Source organism: Phyllopteryx taeniolatus, chromosome 4 (assembly GCF_024500385.1).
Source record: "Phyllopteryx taeniolatus isolate TA_2022b chromosome 4, UOR_Ptae_1.2, whole genome shotgun sequence".
Classification (NCBI taxonomy): domain Eukaryota; kingdom Metazoa; phylum Chordata; class Actinopteri; order Syngnathiformes; family Syngnathidae; genus Phyllopteryx; species Phyllopteryx taeniolatus.
This window is the reverse complement of record NC_084505.1, coordinates 22,216,644-22,235,380: the sequence shown is the minus strand read 5'-3', so window position 1 is coordinate 22,235,380 and position 18,737 is coordinate 22,216,644. Positions and strand designations below refer to the sequence as shown.

Sequence of the window (18,737 nt, the reverse complement as noted above, 5' to 3'; positions counted from 1 at the left end):
CAGCTTTTTTCAGTTACAGAAACAAATGGAGAAGTCCTACAAACAGTCCAAAAATAGCCAATGTGTGATGTTTTTTAAGAAAAATCGATGCATTCCACCTTTAATCTCATATTGCACAACTGAATTTGACTCCTTGAAGTGACAAAAGCAAAGCAAATTTATTTATACAGCACATTTTACACACAAGGTAACTCAATGTGCTTTTACATGATTAGAAGCATTTAAAGACAAATGAAAAAAAACACCTTAGAAACATTTAAAACAAAGAGAAACATAAAAGTACAATTAAAATAGCATACAGTGCAAGAAATATCATTTAAAAATAGAAAAAGCATGAGAAAAAAGAAGGGTTTTTAACCTGGACTTAAAAAATTCACACTTGGGGCTAATGTCACTTCTATTGGCAACTGAGTCCATTTGTGTGCAGCATAATAGCTAAATTCTGCTTCACCATGTTTGCTTTGGACTGTGCTCCACTATTTGACCTGAGTCTGTAGCGCTCAAAGCCCTCGTGGGTTTATATTCATTAGCATTTCTTTCATGTATTCAGAACCTAAACCATTTAGTGATTTATCGACCAGTAGCAGAACTTTAAAACAATTTCTAAAGCTGACTGGGAGCCAGTGGAAAGACTTTAGAATTGGAGTAATATGCTCTGACCTCTTTGTTCTGGTCAGAACCCGAGCTGCAGCATTCTGAGTAAGCTGCAGCTGTTTAATGCTCTTTTGGGGGAGTCCAGTCAGAAGACCATTACAATAGTCAAGTGTACTGGAGATAAAAGCATGGAGGAGCTTCTCCTGGTCTGCTTGGCACATGCAAGCCTACACTCCGGATACGTTCTTCAAATGGCAGAAGGCAGTTTTAGTAATTGATTTGCTATCACTGTTGAAAGTCAGGTCGGAATCTATCAGTACACCAAGGTTTCGGATTTGGTCTTTGGTTTTTAAAGAGAGTGACTCCAAGTATTTACTAACAGCAAACCTCTTTTCTTTATTGCCAAAAACAATTATCTCAGTTTTGTTGTGGTTTAATGGAAGAAAGTTTTGGCTCATCCAGTTATCTGTTTTAGAAAGTGACACAACAATTGACTCAATTGAACTGTAGTCATCTGGAGACACTGCGATATCTAACTGTCTGTCTGCATAGCTATGATAGTCAAAATTAAAGTTCTGAAGAATTTGACCCTAGGGTAGCATATACAGGCTGAACAGGAGGGGTCCAAGAACTGACCCTTGAGGGACCCCATAGGTCATTGCCATTCGATGAGATTGAACACTTCCAATGGTTACAAAATAACTCCTTTCCTCCAGGTAGGACCTGAACCATTTAAGGACCGTTCCATTTAGTCCTACCCACGTTTGCAACCTGTTTAGCAGTATATTATGAACTACCGTATCAAAAGCCGCACTGAGGTCCAACAAGGCCAGAATTGACACCTTTCCTGAGTCAGTATTCAACCTTATATCATTTAGCACTTCGATAAGAGCAAATTCTGTACTGTGATGAGTTCAGAAACCTGATTGAAATTTGTCAAAATTCCATTTAAGTTCCAGAAATTGCTGAGTTGATTAAACATAACATACCCTAACCATAAACACTTAACAATCTATGAAATGAAAGAGAGATTTGAGATGGGTCGATAGCTTGCTGACATGGAAACGTCCAGCGTTCTATTTCTTAGCAGAGGCTTAATGGCAGCTACTTGAAGAGCTTTAGGAAAGTCGCCTGACTGAAGTGAGCAATTGATTGTTTGCTACAAATCAGCTAGCACAGAGTTCGCAATAGCTTTGAAAAAGTCCGCCCGTTGATGGTTTCAGCTGCTCAACCGTGTTCTCTCCACTTTTTTGGTCAACTGTATCAAATTGTGACATGGTAAGAAGAGTTTTTCCTGGGTGGCTTCAGATGTAGTATCATTTTATCGTTTTGCGCTGATATTTAACCTAATGGATTGTATTTTTTTCATTTCATTTTGTAGCAAAAAAGTCCTGATCGTAGGTTGTAATGATGTCGTGAATCGACATTGATTTATTACCCACTGACCCGATATTGAAGAGAGCGAGTCTCGCAGAGATACCTGTAGACAATGTAAATGGTTTGATAGACTCACATTTTATCCTCACTAAGCGTGTTGTTCTCCTTTTTTTGTGCCATATTTCTTTCTGTCCCTTGTAATTACAGGGATGAAAAATGCCTGATCTCCATAGGGGTCTGTCTTGAAAAAAAAAGACATTTTTGAAGGAAAAAAAACACTTGGCAATGGTGGCAAGAAAGTATGTAATAAGCTGTGGGGAAAGAAGCATAAAGGTCAAGTGTATTATTCTCTTCTGTTGCTGTGAGACATCACACACACACACACACACACACACACCTGAAGAACATATGAAGGATTCTGAAGTGGGATCCCACTACCTGGCAGGTCGAGCGTTTTTTTTTTTGGGCTGTCAGGGAACGCTTTCCCTCCCCCAAGCTCTCTGTCCTCCCCCACCCTCAGCCGGCAGTGTCACTTAAATCGCTTTAAGGTGTGTTTGGGTTGGACTTTCACCTCCTCCTCGCACGTTTCCCCGGCAACTGTCCAGAGTTGGCTTTAATTTGTATCATCTCCATCCCGAGTGCGGCGCTTTAGCTTCATCATCGCACTAGCGCCTGTTGCCATGGCGAGCTGTCTAAATATCAACTGCACACCAGCTTCTTATTCTTATTATTTAGCCAATGGATGTACGTATACGTATACGTCTGTGTGTGTGTGTGTGTGTTTGTGTGTGAGAGTGTTGTGTGTGTGTAAGTGTGCTAATGTGTTTGTGTGTGCATGTTTTCGTGCGTGTATGAGTGTTAATGTGTATCTGTTAATATGTTGTGGGGGAGAGTGTGTGTGAGTGTATATGTCTGTGTTGTGGGTGAGTGTTTGTGTGTGTGTGTGTGCGTGCGCACATTTGTGTGAGCATACGTGGGTTTGTCTGTGTGTCTATGCGTATCTGTGTTTCACTTAGCATGTCTCTGTGTGCGTGTGAGTGTGTATATCTGTATACGTGTATATGAGCGTGTTTGTGTGAGCGCATGTGATAGTGTAAGTGTGTATCTGTGTACAAGTGCCTATGCATGTTTTCCTGTGTATGAATTTGCGTGTGTTTGTGCATGTGTTTGAATGCGTGTGCCTGTTAGTGTGTTTTGTGTGTCTTTTCTGTGCATGGGTGTTTTTGTATGTGTGTTTGAGTGTGCCGACAAAAGAGACGCTCCCTTACTCCTGAATCTTTTTTTTTTCTTTTTTAACGTCCGTTTTGTTAATCCATCTCCACGGGGAGGACGCGCCTATTTTTATGCTTCTTCCATAAAAACGAGTGAGGGAGTAAAGAGGGAGGCGTGGAGGAAGCCTTTTGTGTGTCATGTTATCAGGAAAGCTTTCCAAAAGACTTTATTTCCCCCTTTGCTCACGTGCATACTGATCAGACGCAATTTTTAAAAATTGTAATTTAGGTATATTTTCATTTCTCAAAGCCGTATTTAAGAAAAAAAAAATGTTTAAGAAGCAGTGAAAATGTCCTCACGATGACAAAAAATTTTAATTTCTGTAAAAGTTATATTTCAATCCAAATCTTTTTTGTTGTTTTTTCTAGAAAAGCTGTATTTGTTTGAGACACATGTATACACACACACACACAGAAACTCACACACTTACGTGTATAAAAGGGACTGCATGTGGTTTTGTTTGTGTCTAATTGCTTAGCTTCCCACCATGCACAACGGGACATTGGAGAGTTTGTTCTTATCAACGTGAGCCTACATATATATATATATATATATATATATATATATATATATATATATTTAGCAATTTGTTGCTAGTGTATTCTGGTGTGTTTAATGATTTCATCTATCCATCTACTTTTAGGTCTTCGCCGCGGTCGCTTAGTGTCCAATCGATAGTTTCTGCGGTCCACCTTTTTGTCAGGTCTTGGGGCAACGTGGCCAGCCCATTCCCATTTAAGGCTTTTTATTTTTTGGAATGACGTCGGTAACTCGCGTCTGCCGTCTGCCGCAACTGCATCTTTTCTTGTCGCGAATGCTTATTGTCCAACATTTGGCGTTCCTTTGTATAACTTTGGCATTCGAAGTGGTGGTGACCGAGTCAAACGCTTTTTCATAGTCGATGAAGGCTCCACGCAGGGGCATTTCGTACTGGTTGTGTCGTTCGATTATTTGTTGAACTGTCTGTATGTGGACTGTAGTATTCAAACCGCCACAGAAACCCGCTTGTTCTGTCAGCTGTGCGTCACTGACTTTGATTCCAATTCGTTTGTCCAATATCTTTGCAAAGACTTTATTAAGGTTTGAGAGCAGGCTTACTGGGCAATCATTTCTTAGGTCCATTTTATCGCCTGATTTATGGAGCAAAAGGATTTCTGCGTCTTTCCACGTTCCTGCTTTAAGCGTTTCAACAGAAATGTCATCCAGACCACAAGCTTTTCAGGCCTTAAGTGAACTCATGGTATTTTCAACCTCTTCATTCAGGATTCTTGGAACTGGGTCTGCTTGTAGCTTTCCAGTAATCATTCGGTGAGGTTTGTCTAAAATTCGTTAACCCCTTGTACGATTTCTTGCAGGCTGTGACATTTCGTTCCATCTTCCATTTTTATTCCATGTCCTGCTTCAAGCGTTTTCTGAACAAGCTGAACGTTGTAAGCTCTCAATTCTTCTCGTATCTTTTATCGAATCGTCGAATTCAACATGCTGCCCCTTTTCTTCATTTCTCGTCGGTTTTTCATTAAGTCGAGAGTAGCTTTCGATATTCTGGATGTTGTCGTCTTTCTCGTTGACGGTGCTACTTTGTGTGCATTTTGAACAATCCCGTTTACAATTTGGTCGTTGTGTGTTGAATGATTTGTGTCTTCCAGCGTTAGAAGAGCGTATTTGAAACTTGTCGCTTCTTTCTTCAATTAAGTTTAATTTGGTAAGCTTGCTCTTTCGAAGTTTCTGTCGTTCAAGTTGGCACTTGATTTGCACTTTGACCAATGTCAAATTTGTTGAGGTGGTGCAATCCGTAAACACCCCATTGTCGTTGGACAGGAAGTAGTCTACGATGCGCGTGTTACGTTTGGGGCTTATCCATGTCCACTTTCTGTTCCATTTCTTGTTAAAGAACAAATTGATAAAGTATAAGCCTTCTTGTTCAGCAAATTCTATTAAGCATTCTCCTCTTTCGTCTCTTGATCCCGTTCTGTAGGATGGAAAATGAATGAATGAATGACTTTTAACACACAAACTACCATTATATATAAATATATGAATATATATTAACACAGTCAGATGTTAAATTTTCACTTGAAAATACATCGCCTCTCCCGCAGGACTCCTTTAATTTGATGCTTTTATTTGAATCTACATCTCTCTCGCGCCCGTGCCCGCGCGCACACACAGACACACACACACACACACACACACACACATGCTGTAGGCGTGATGATGGAGGTGTACGTGTAAATACTGTAGAGGGTGGGGGTCGGGGGGGGGGGGGCACAAGGAGCATTTGCATATCCAAGATTTGGAAGAGGAAGCCTTACTTTGATGCTCTCATCTTCAAGCTTCTAGATGCCTCCAGCCTAAGATAACACCATCATGAATATATATATATATATATACATACACACACACACACACACACACAGTGGGTACGGAAAGTATTCAGACCCCCTTAAATTGTTCACTCTTTGTTATAATGCAGCCATTTGCTAAAATCATTGAAGTTCATTTTTTTCCCCTCATTATGTACACATATTGAGGGGACAGAAAAATATTGACAGAAAAAAACGGAATTGTTGAAATTCTTGCAGATTTATTAAAAAAGAAAAAGTGAAATAAGTATACAGACCCTTTGCTCAGTCTTTAGTAAAAGCACCCGTTTGAGCTCTTACAGCCATGAGTCTCTTTGGGAATGATGCAACACGTTTGGGGATCCTCTGCCAGTCCTCCTTGCAGATCCTCTCCAGTTCTGTCAGGTTGGATGGTGAACGTTGGTGGACAGCCATTTTCAGGTCTCTCCAGAGATGCTCAATTGGGTTTAAGTCAGGGCTCTGGCTGGGCCATTCAAGAACAGTCACGGAGTTGTTCCGAAGCCACTCCTTCGTTATTTTAGCTGTGTGCTTAGGGTCATTGTCTTGTCGGAAGGTGAACCTTCGGGCCAGTCTGAGATCCTGAGCACTGTTTTTTTCTGTTAATATGGGGGTGCTGCGTGTACATTAATGAGGAAATGAACTTAAATGATTTTTGCAAATGGCTGCAATATAACAAAGAGTGTCAAATTTAAGGGGTTCTGAATACTTTCCGTACCCACTGTATATAATTGATCGTAGCAATCATAAGTATCTTATTGTTGAGATAGTAAATCAAAATATCTTTCAAGATTTTTTATGTAACGCTCATGAAATTCCTTCCACACATCATATTTTTACAAAATATATTTTAAAAAGTAATCATAGTAATCATGTGCATATATTTTAACATCACAATAAAGTAAAAAAAATAAAATTAGGCTAAGTAACGCTGATTTAAAAAAAAAAAAAAACTCTTCCTTGGGGGAGGTCATGCATTTTCAAACACACCCGCAGTAACAAAATCACAATTAAAATATATAGTTTAAAAATAGTCATCGTAATCATAAGAAGTATATATTTTTTTTTTAATATCGTAAATTGTTAAACTCTTTAAGCTACTAATGCTGATGAAACACTGATGGTGTTAATACATTTATTTTTAGAAACAGGAGATAACGCCATCTTAAATAAAAAATAGTAATCATGATCAGTATACAGTACTGAATTTAAACAAAATATAAGTTAAATGTCGGAAAAGTGTGTGTATATATATATATATATGTACACATTTATATTAGTCCTGCTCAATAACACTGATGAAACGCCCTTTCCTTGGTGGAGGTAATCGTTTGAAAGTGTTGGTGTGAGACAGCTAGCAATGGAAACTGTCTCCCCCGTGAGGCGGTAACTGACAACTACAACACTCCAAATTTATAAACGATTCGTTTTTATATCATTAATGCTAAGTGAGAAAAATGAACATAGCTTTATTTTTAAAATAAGTCATCTTTAAAACATAATTCTAAAAATTAAAATAACATTCCTCCATGGTTTGTTGGCATTCTTCAATGATTGGCTGGGAGTGGTCACATTGTACAGAGTATGTCTCGTTTGAAAGCCCAAATAAAGTTAGATAAAGACAACTAATTTCAAGTTTTATCAACTTCTCAACAAATGTATAAGAAAATGCAACTTTTTATTTACCAATTTCAATTTGTAGATGACATTTTTTGTCATTGGGAAACAGTCACAGAGTATTTATGTGCTTAATGGAAATGAAACATTTAAAAGGCAATATTTTTTTGTCAAATCACATCGACTTAAACACTTTTGATAAATTTTTTTTAAGTGTGTGACTGACAAACCAAAATATAAACATTTTAACTACATTTAAAACTACAAACTCCAATTCCAATGAAGTTGCGACGTTGTGTCAAATGTAAATGAAAACAATACAATGATTTGCAAATCCTTTTCAACATATAATCAAATGAACACACTATAAAGATAAGATATTTATTGTTGAAACTGATGAACATTATTGGTTTGTTTTGCAAATATTCTCTTATTTTGAATTTGTTGGGAAAGTTCAGGAATGCTCAAAAAACTGTTTGGAATATTCCACAAGTGAACAGGCTAAACTTTTTAAACTTTTTAACATTTTATTACATTATTGAATGTAATCGTAAAAAAAAAAATGCATGATTTAAATATCATTGCATTACCCTTGTTGGTCACTGATTGGCTGGGAGGAGTCACCTGATTGATGGGCACCCATTATGAAAGCCCACATAAAATAAGTTCCCAGTCGGATAAAGACGAATGAATTTGACATTTTTTTTATTGACTTTTCATTACATTTACGATAAAAATAAATGCTTAAATAATACTTTTGATTCCCAATTCATTTAAATACAGTTTAGTTTAATATCAATTATCACTGGATTCAACATTAAATACTTAAAATTCAAAATTCAAAAAATTCCAGTTGTGTATAATTGCATTTTGTTGAAAAACAAGGAAGATATTATATCTTTGTGTAAGAAAATACATGAATTTCATGAGGAAGATAAATGCACTGTAACCTTTACATCTTCTCTGAACCTTTGAATGCACATGCCCAACTCTTCAGCGTTTCAGTACTTTTTGCACAGCGTCCTCTTCTCTACCTTAGCTGAACGGAAAAATTCATGTTTGTTTGTTTTTTTTAATTCCAAGGATTTACACAAATATACCTTTCTGTGACTCCTCCAGTCTCGAACATCCTGTTAAAATTGTGCCGTTGACAAACATTTTTGAGTAGTGTAGGTTTATTGATGTGCTTTTTGTATTTAATGAACACATTCAGAGCCATCCATTAGAGGCGAAGTCTCGTCGGAGTTGTTGCATCTGTTCGGGTTCGAGTGGCCGAAGAGGCGAACGACAGACGCCACCGTGGAAGCCAAACCAATCCATGGCCTGCTTGAGGGCGGGCACACCCAGCCTCCTGGTTACCTAGCAACACACAAGGGAGCAAGTCAGAAGTAAGTAGCAAGTCTTAAACTTCAAGTTTCAAACAACAACTGAGTTCGTGTGGCAAAAATCAAGCCAAGCCAAGTCAAGTCATACAATTGAAGTCAGTCACAACACATGTTTGCACATTAGCCACTTTGACTTTGCACTCAGTATCTGTACTTGCATTAGTTCGGCCCACCGAACACCGGGCGACGCCGACGGAACCGACTGAACTGTCTCACGGTATGTGGGGTTCGGCGACTAGTTTTCGTCAGCGGCCGGCGATCGAGCACCGGTTTAGCTGCGATTCTGTGAGCGGTGTTGCAACTTAGCCTAGAAATACCAAAAATACATTTCTTATTGTCTGATCGTAGCTTACCTTTCTTTGTGTGTTATAGATAAAGTTAAGATGTCATAGTTGTGTCTCTTATCTCTGAGTTGTAATCCTTGCATGTTGCCATTCTTTTTTTCCCCCTGATTTTTTTAAATGCTTGAATTCAAATATAATAATCTTGGGAACTCCCTCCATGATCCTTTCCTCACAAGGTGCCCGCTGCACTCCGCATTCATAGCATAGTGGTGCGTAATTTTTCAAACAATCAAACAAAACAAAACAATCTTGACAAATTTTGCCAATTTACAGATGATGTCATTGAAGTCAAAGTCAAGTCTTTCATAAGATTTAGCCGAACAAGTTCCAAGTCCTAAAATTGCAAACTCGAGTCATGTGACTTGAGTCCCCCACCTGTGCCTAGCAACACACGTGTCAATCAATAAAGCATTTTTGTGACATGATGGTGTGTAATCGTGCGTCCTCACCGCGGCGTTGGGTTCGATGAGTCGCCGCTGCAGCTCTCGGGCTTGGTCCCAGTGACCCGACATGCACAAATGCGCCAAGTCGCACAGCGGCACACCCAGAACGTTAGCCAGTGCGCAGACTCCGCCCACTGCACCTGAAACACGACCAGTCACAACACTTTAAACTTAAAGCATTCTTAAAGAAAGGCTAACATGCTAAATCGTAACATAAGGCCCAGCTACTATCCACAGCGGCAGGCATTACACAGCTTCGCCAGCAAAGCTAATGGGGCTAGCTAGGTGTTCACGGTTGCCCATGTTAAATGCCACCATGAGGCCCAGATACTAACCGTGGCGGCACTACCAAGTCAGCTGAGCTAACAAAGCTAGCTAGGTGCTCCCAGCTGCTACGTTAGCATTTAGCAACTTACCAACGCAGTAGGCGGCCATGAGGAAGCCGGCCGAGCCTGCCAGAACCTGGAAGTCCTGACCTTTGGTTTTGTGGATCATCAGGCCCATCCTGGTGATCTGCCCAGGAAACAAGTACAGGCAACAAACTGACTGCTTCCTATCTTTTGTTATTATTTTATACATTTTTCATTTGGATTATCTTTTTAAATCTCTCACACACACACACACACACACACACACATAAATATACATCCATCCATCCATCCATTTTCTGAGCCGCTTCTCCTCACTAGGGTCGCGGGCGTGCCGGAGCCTATCCCAGCCATCATCGGGCAGGAGGCGGGGTACACCCTGAACTGGTCGCCAGCCAATCGCAGGGCACATACAAACAAACAACCATTCGCACTCACATTCACACCTATGGGCAATTTAGAGTCTTCAATCAACCTACCGTGCATGTTTTTGGGATGCGGGAGGAAACCGGAGTGCCCGGAGAAAACCCACGCAGGCACGGGGAGAACATGCAAACTCCACACAGGCGGGGCCGGGGATTGAACCCGGGTCCTCAGAACTGTGAGGCTGACGCTCTAACCAGTCGTCCACCGTGCCGCCTATGTTTTACATATGAATGTACAATTTGTAGCTGACACTCCAAGTGCGGGAGGGGCGAGTCATCCTCGCGTGGTTCCATCTTACCCTTGCCCTTATCTGGGTCCTCTGATGGCGCCAGCCTGTCATAAACAAATCATACAAGCGCAGAGCTCCCCGTAGCCAAGGCTCCTTTCAGGCCACATCTAGTTTTAACCAAGCAGTACTAAATGAAAACTATATGGACAATACAACAGATGCGAGAGGGCTGTAACGCCCAAACATGAAGGGCAAAATTCTCAAAATGCACTTTTATCCGGCTGTGTGCCACGAGATGATTGATTATGGTCATGACTTGGTCATCAGAGGGCACCGCAAGACAACCGTCTTCCATCGGACGTCCGGGATCACACCGCATCATTCCCAAGAGGTGGGAATCGACGTCAAAGGTTGCTCGTGACTATTTCATGAGTTGCCTGTGTTTCTTCTAATTGTCTTTGGCCCAGCAGAAGAGAGGCCTTCAAAGGACAAGTGTGTATTTTTAGGCATCCTATCGGCCGCTCTGTCAGCTCTTGAAAGACGAGGGCGACATTTTTAACATTTCCTACAAGTTGCACCCTCTCTCCTCACATGCGGGGAAAAAGCGCAGAGGAAACTGCTTTTTACCAAAGGACGTTTGGATGACTAACTGATTGACTGAATGACTGACTAGCTGATTAACTCCACAATTAACCGACTGACTGACTGACTGATAGATTCATTCATTAACTCACTGACTAAATGACTAACTGAGTGACTAACTAACTCACTCAATAATACTGACTGATGACAGACTAAATGACTTATTGACCAATCGCCTGCCTGACTCACTGACTAACTAACACACTGACTAGCAGAATTTCTAACTAAATATCTGACTGGTTAACTAAATGATGGTGGTTGGAGGAGTAGCTAACTAATTGACAAATGATCAATTAGGTAAGCTGACTGACTGATTAACAAACAAGCCAACTGACTGATTCCCCCCCCCCCCCCCCAACTGGCTAACTGACTAACCAACTGGCCAACTAACGAACTGACAAAGTGAGAAATGTGAAAAGCTAGCTTGTCGCCAGCACTTCGGTAAAATGTTATTTGAGTTGCAGGATTTGTCATTGGACTTTTTGAGAGAAGGAAATATTCTTCCCGCAACCTTTCACCTTTTGCTGCGCCTGTTCCCGCCTACGAATGAGACGACGATGGCTACGGCGTAGGCGAAGGGGCGCGGGGTCGAGCGCCGTTGTCTTCCTCCCAAATCGCAAATCCAGTCAGACACTTCCCACACTGCAAGAGAGTGTTTTTTTCCCCCCGCAGCCTCAAATGCAACACACCGCGTTGGCTGACCTGCTTCCTGCCGAGGGCGAGCTGCCCGTTCGCTCAATCTTTTGACTTTCTTCTTTTTTGCTATTTTTAACTTTTTACTTCTGATTTGTTAAACTTCTTCCCTTGACAACATGACACAGATGATTCTATATAATATAAGACCTAAACGTGTGTGCACCGCATGCTAAGAGATGGCAGTTAGGGCTGCCAACATTAGTCGACTATTCACGACAACGTCGACAATCAAAATTGTCGACAATTCGTTTCATAGTTAACGGCGTTTATTTTTTTTCAAGCTTTGTTTTTCTCTCAAAAGTGCTTCAATCCTGCCGCTGCTCAACTTCCTTGCTTGTTGTCCGCTTTCTGGCTGTGACGCTGTGATATCACATCGTCACCACATATGCGACCGTCCAGCACGAAACCGACCGGATGTCGCACGGCCGTGTTTGGAGCTCAAGCCCATAAAGCGTCGACTACGAAAAAGAACGAGTTTCAGATGTGATTCGAAGACCAGAAAAATATGTAAAGATCACCTCACAGTTGGAATTAATGTGATTTTTTTTTTTACCTCAATGCCTCTAAAAACAATTTTTTTATTGAAAAATCTCCATGAGAAAAGTCAAGACAACGACAAAAAGTCAACAATACTAATCGGCTGCTGCTGTGCGCAAAACAAGGAAAACCACATCATGTCTGATATCACCACAACGCTTGGGGTTCTCTGCAGTCACAGATTTAATTCCAATGTACGTGATACGGTGGCCGACTGGTTAGAGCGTCAGCCTCACAGTTCTGAGGTGCGGGGTTCAATCCCCGGCCCCGCCTGTGTGGAGTTTGCATGTTCTCCCCGTGCCTGCGTGGCGTTTTCTCCGGGCACTCCGGTTTCCTCCCACATCCCAAAAACATGCATTAATTGGAGTTGTTTGTTTGTATGTGCCCTGCGATTGGCTGGCAACCAGTTCAGGGTGTACCCCGCCTCCTGCCCGATGACAGCTGGGATAGGCTCCGGCACGCCCGCGACCCTACTGAGGAGAAGCGGCTCAGAAAATGGATGGATGGACGTGATTAGACTTGTATAAACCAACAAGAGGCCCGTAATACAGTCCCTCGTGATGTCAACAAAACATCCTCGTTGCTAGGCTAACGCTAAAACGCCTCTACCAATCTTTAAATGGACATACAGTTACGCTCAACATTACTGGCACCCCTTCATTTTTTTGCATAACCTGTATAATATCTTCAGAAAAAAATGGAAATGTATCAAACTTATATCATCAGGATCTTTTAATTGCCGGTCCAAAGTAATTTAGCAATTCCATTTTTTTTTTTTTCAATTTAGTAATTTCAAAGAAAAAAACTGAAAAGAACATTTGCAGCTATGTTGGCATCCCTCCTTAATATTTGGTTGCACACCCTTTGGCAGCGTTGGCAGCCTCCAGACGTTTTGTTGGATCCATCTATAAGCTTTTTGCATTTCTCCGGTGGTATTTTCTCCAACTCTTCCTTTGCAATTTGTAAAACCACTTGAACATTTGCCATTCTTTTCCCCAATGGCAGATTTCAGCTTCCCCCAAAGCTTTACAATTGGTTTGAGATCAGGATTGATTGCTGGCCATTTTCAACCAGTCCATTTGTTTCATTTTCAACCATTCCTGTGTGCTTTGGGTCTTTGTGTGCATTGCTAAAATGCTCTATTTTTCCCCAAAATATTGTTTATCATTTACTCTTTTGTATCAAACACAAGTTCTCCATAGAAAAAATGTTGTTTCACCTGATTCATTCTCTTCAGGAGATATTCTACATTCAGTACTGAAAACTTCATGGGTGCCAATAATAATTACCACAATCTAGAGCATTTTTGTCTTTTCAGAAAATGTACACATCTCAAAACGGAGGGTCACATATCCGAAGACTCCCTCATTCACTCACTCCCCCACTCTCTTCCACTCAGACTCACCCACTCTCTTATCTCCCACACTCAGCCACTGTTACTTACTCTCATACTCTCCAACTTACACTCTCTCTCACACACTTGCTCTCTCATTCCCACGCACTCGTCTACTGTACATTGTGTGTTAGTGAGTTTCAAAAACAAAACAAAAAAGCGCTCCTTACGTCTCCGCCGCTGTCCTTGAGTCCTGCGATGTTCGGATGTTCGGACAGACGCACGACTGCGTCCGGCGGCAGCTCCAGGCCTGTGTTGGCCGGGACGCTGTAAAGGATCACCGGAACCGCGCTGTCGTCCGCCACCTGCATGGAGAAACATCGGGACAAACTCATTCAGGGGTGAGCAAAGTACGGCCCACCGAGCATTTACATTGTCAATATTTGTTGCGGTAATTTTTCTCTTTTTGCTCTTATTGTTAAATTAAAATGTATTTATTATTTTTATGTATTGAACTATCTCAATAAATAAAAAATGAGTAAAACAAATAATCTTACATATGCATTTATCATTTTAAAATCTATATTATTGACTAATTGGTTAATCTATTGTAAAGGATAAAATAATATTTGTAAAATAATTCATTTGACATGTCGTCAGTCAGTTAGTTGCTGAGTTAGACAGTCATTTAATTAGTCAGTCAATTCATCACCACTGTACATAAAATAATTGCTTAACTGACTGCAAATAATACAATTGAAAATATTGGTAATTACATAAATTCAACATTTTTGTGTTGATTTCATTTGAAAAAACATACAGTACATACATACTTATATACAGTATACATATCGAATTTGTATCTACTTAAATAATTGGGCTGATTCAAATCTGATAAACTAGAAATAATAATATAAGAATTTTGATGCACCCGTTTCTCCTTATGTCTTGATCATCCGATTCGTCATTCAACACAACAACACCAAGATAGCGTTGTGCCTCGTCTAGTCGAATCTGTTACATGACCACACTCAGAATTTAAATGACTCGCATCACAAGTCATCTTTCCCAATTGGAAATGACGTTGAACCATTCCAACCCCCATATTTTTGAAGATGAAAAATACCATTCTAAAATATTGTACTTCATAAAAACATACAGTAATAAGAGAATGAAATAGAATGTAAAGAATTCAACAGTTTGTGCATCATGATTTCATGCTTTAATTCAATGGACATTTTGCTGCTCTTTCTGGAGTCCGCACCTTGTGCCACCAGGGGTTGGTATAATACACATAATACACATAGAGTTGACGTTGAAACACGAAGAACACATCGCAACTAAGCTACGCTTATATTAGCCATTTTGTGCAGAGCATTAATATCTGCGCGAGTATTGTTAAAAAAAATTGTCAACATGTATTGCTGCACGTTTAAATGTTTATAACTAATGCCATATCGATGCTCGTTTTGTTAGCTTGTCTATGGCGTTTCCCGTTATGTATTAGCATTAAGCCAGTGGACCTTTGTAAGTTAAGTGGTTTGGTGAAATACACAACATGTGATTCTTTGCTTTTATGTTTAGTTTGACAGTAAACCTTAACAACAGTTAGCTGTACTTTCAAACGTTATTGTTTGCTGATGCCATCTCGCAGCGGCACACCAGAAGCTCGCTCGTATGGCAAATCTCCGCCCGCAACACAAAGCAAAAAATAAATGAAAAAAATTGTCCGAAAAACTGGGGTAAGTTGACTAAAGGTAGCACTGATTTTAGTGTTGAACCTTAGTGAAGTGCTGCAACAGGGCTTGAGAGTCCATCTTGCCTTTGTAGAAGCACGGCGTCACGACCAGGACGGCGTCGGCGCCGGCTGCTGACATCTTGGCCGTCAGCTCCAGTGTGGCTCTAGTGGCTAAAAAAACAACATAACACAAATAAAGTACTGACACACTGCTCCTTATGTACTTAAGTACAAGTACTGATACTAAAAAAAAAAAAAAAAAAAAAAAAAGGTCCTATCAAAGTAGAAGTACACATTTACTGTACTGATTAATGCAAAGGGCTACTAGTTTGATATACACTTGGGAGGCTGCTTGAGGGTCAACTACAGGTTAGTCAGATTACCGCTACAAATACAAATAACAATTATTTTCGTAATACATTAAAATGACTACTATTTTTTCCATACATTGATTATGATTCAGTTACTGGTCTTGGTCGGTAACATGCCAGAAAACTAAAACTAGATGTTTGCAAATGTATTCATGTGATTAAACACAAAAGACATTCAGTTCTTTCATGAAGGACGACATAAATATGAGAATAATTACTGTTGAGAGGCTGAGATTTTGAGGAGCTGGACAATTTTAAAAACCGTGTTTTGCCGCATTTTTGTGGCATGTACGTGCAATTAAAACCTTTTTGGGTGGGCATCAAGTAAACTCGACGATTTTCGTGGCATGGCTCAGTCACAAACAACCATAACCATTTGAAAACTTGCCAGAACAGCCATAAACTTGCACACAAAATAGTTTACCCATTTTATCAAATTAAATATTGCTTGTACAGAGATGCAAAAAAAAAAAAAAAGCTAGCTAGCGTTGGCGCGACTTTTACGCTATCAAAACAACTTGTCCCGCCATCTTGTGGCATATATAGGCCACCATAAATTTGCGCTATTTGCGGCAAATAACACCATACTTGTATTTTTTTCAGATTAGATGGAGAATATTTGAATTCCAGAATTGTTCACTGTATGCCAAACTGTAGCTTTTTGTGGAGTGAGTTGAATTAGGGTAACTGCCGCCATAAAGAGGTTGTCTATCAAATTTTTGCTTGCAAGTCAAGGCAAAATGAAAACCGGCCGAGCGATGGCACGTATCTCGAAAAACTTGCATGTCAAGGTATCACTGTACCTGAAAAATCTACTTAAGTACAATACACATTGTTGTACTTGGTTACTTTCCACGACTGACAAACACACACACACAGTGACGCACACTCGCAGCCGGACCCGGCAATGAGCAGCTTGTTTGCGGGCATCGAGCGTCGGACCCTCTTCACCACCTCCACGCGCTCCTCCTCCGTCAGGTAAGGGTACTCGCCATTGGAGCCCTGCACCACCAGACCTGCACAAACGTAACGCGCACAACAAAATCCACACAGCATGACAGAATGCCCTAAAAGTCACTCACATGTCATACAAAGTCCAGAAATGCCAACACACGCACGGGGGGAACATGCAAACTCCACATAGGCGAGGCCGGATTTGAACACCGGTCCTCAGAACTGTGAGGCAGATGTGCTAACCAGTCGTCCACCAGTTCAGGGTGTAGTTGAACATGAAAGTGGTTTAAAAAGAAAGAAAAATAACATTGAAAAGCTTATAAAAAGGGGGAAAAATAGGAAAATGTTTAAGAATAAGAAAGATAAAAACTTGAAAATGATAAAGAAAATAAACAAATGGGAAGGTTAAAAAAGCGGAAAATGAAAAGAAACAAGAAAATAATTTAAAAAGGAAAGATGCATAATGTCAAATGTGTCAAAATAAATAAAAAACAAATTGTATAAAAAAAATAGAAAAGAAAACGTGAAAGTGGTTTAAAAAAAGAAAAGTAACAATAAAATGATTACATTTTTGCTGTTTTTTAGCATCTAAAAACAGGAGATGTACACTTTTTACCCAAGGTGGAGTTTGCATGTTCTCCCCGTGCCTGCGTAGGTTTTCTTCTTTCTTTTTCTAAATTGCCCGTAGGCGTGAATGTGAGTGTGAATGGTTGTTTGTTTGTATGTGCCCTGCGATTGGCCGGCAACCAGTTCAGGGTGTACCCCGCCTCCTGCCCGATGATAGCTGGGATAGGCTCCAGCACGCCCGCGACCCGTGTGAGGAGAAGCGGCTCAGATAATGGATGGATGGATATATTTCAATAGATACAGTTCAATAAAAGACAACATAATAATATGAAAAATGTGGTAATGTCACCCAAATTTTTTTTATTTTGCCTCTTTAATTTCACCTTTTGAATGGCACTTTTATTGGATATGGTCATTTATGAAATCTAATTTCTCTTTTCAAAGTGACCTTTTAACTTCCGCTTGTACCGGAAGTGACCCGGCGCTTGCGTTTCTTGCCTAATTTGCGGAATGTGTTTTATCATTACGATTGGTGGACGCAGCGCGAGTGACGGGCGTCGTCTGACCTTTAAAGGGAATCTTTGCGTACTTGTGCAGGTTGTGCTCCAGCTTGTCGTAGTCGACATCCTCCCGCTCGGTGAAGGGGGTCACGATGGGAGGGTACACGCCGCTCAGGTCAAGCCGCACGCCGGCCGAGCTCAGGCCGCGGGCCCCGCTCGGCCCGGATCCTCCGCGACCGAGGCATGCTGTTAGCCAGCGGGACGAGATTCTCCGGGCCCCGTAACTCAACATGACGACAGCTGCTTCTGTACTGCTAGTTAACTACGACGAAGACGACTACTACTGCTGCTACGGTACTACAGGAGTACTGTACTGGTTCTTGTTCTTATCGGTGTATTTGGACTGTGGTTCTCGTTAATGTCTGAACCGCCTGGTTAAACATTGACGACGGTTTGTCCTTTTGGGGTTGTTCGCTGCCTCAAATGTTTACTTTTTTCTTCTTTTGACAAGTAGTCGGACAAGACGTGACACACTTGAGTAGTACATTAGCGCCCCCAAGTGGCACCTTGGACTCTTGCACCACAGCCACTCGTGTGTTTAGTTCAGTGAACATTAAAAAAAACCATGAAATTAGTATAAAATAATAATAATAAAGAAAAACACAAAACTAAATTAAGTAAACCTTTACAATGAAAAAAACAATACAAATACATGAAAACATGTTTTGAACAATTTAGAAAAGCAACAAAATGGTTTAAAAATAAAAATACAAAATGGTAAAAATTATGAAAAGTAATGTCAAATGGTATTAAAAAATAGAATGAATGAGATCACAAATAAAACGAGAATATGTATACACCAATATATATTTTTGTGGAAGTTGATCTACATTAATGTTGGGGTTTTAAAAAAAAAAAATTGGGTTTATCATGAGAAATGAAGCAAATCTAGTAATGGCACCTGTTTGAACTTATCAGTATAAA

At 40.4% G+C, this 18,737-nt stretch overlaps 1 protein-coding gene across 1 annotated transcript; it reads right to left on the bottom strand.

The window, feature by feature from the left end:
- Positions 1-7,056: 7,056 nt before the first annotated feature.
- hoga1 (4-hydroxy-2-oxoglutarate aldolase 1) lies at positions 7,057-18,243 on the bottom strand. Its single transcript, XM_061770642.1, has 7 exons — positions 17,820-18,243; positions 16,620-16,748; positions 15,405-15,532; positions 13,854-13,988; positions 9,809-9,905; positions 9,399-9,532; positions 7,057-8,579 (listed from the first exon to the last, which is right to left on the bottom strand). Exons 1-7 carry the CDS (start codon positions 18,043-18,045, stop codon positions 8,430-8,432), a joined length of 999 nt encoding a protein of 332 aa, XP_061626626.1. The 5' UTR covers positions 18,046-18,243; the 3' UTR covers positions 7,057-8,429.
- Positions 18,244-18,737: the final 494 nt, after the last annotated feature.

What these genes read in the sequence shown, in the direction of transcription:
- hoga1 (XM_061770642.1), bottom strand. Translation starts at nt 18,045, where the DNA reads ATGTTGAGTTACGGGGCCCGGAGAATCTCGTCCCGCTGGCTAACAGCA. An exon ending in TCAAGGACAGCGGCGGAGAC is followed by an intron (nt 9,906 to 13,853) that starts GTAAGGAGCGCT and finishes TTTCCTGGGCAG; the next exon opens with ATCACCAGGATGGGCCTGAT. An exon ending in CATGGCCGCCTACTGCGTTG is followed by an intron (nt 9,533 to 9,808) that starts GTAAGTTGCTAA and finishes GTCGTGTTTCAG; the next exon opens with GTGCAGTGGGCGGAGTCTGC.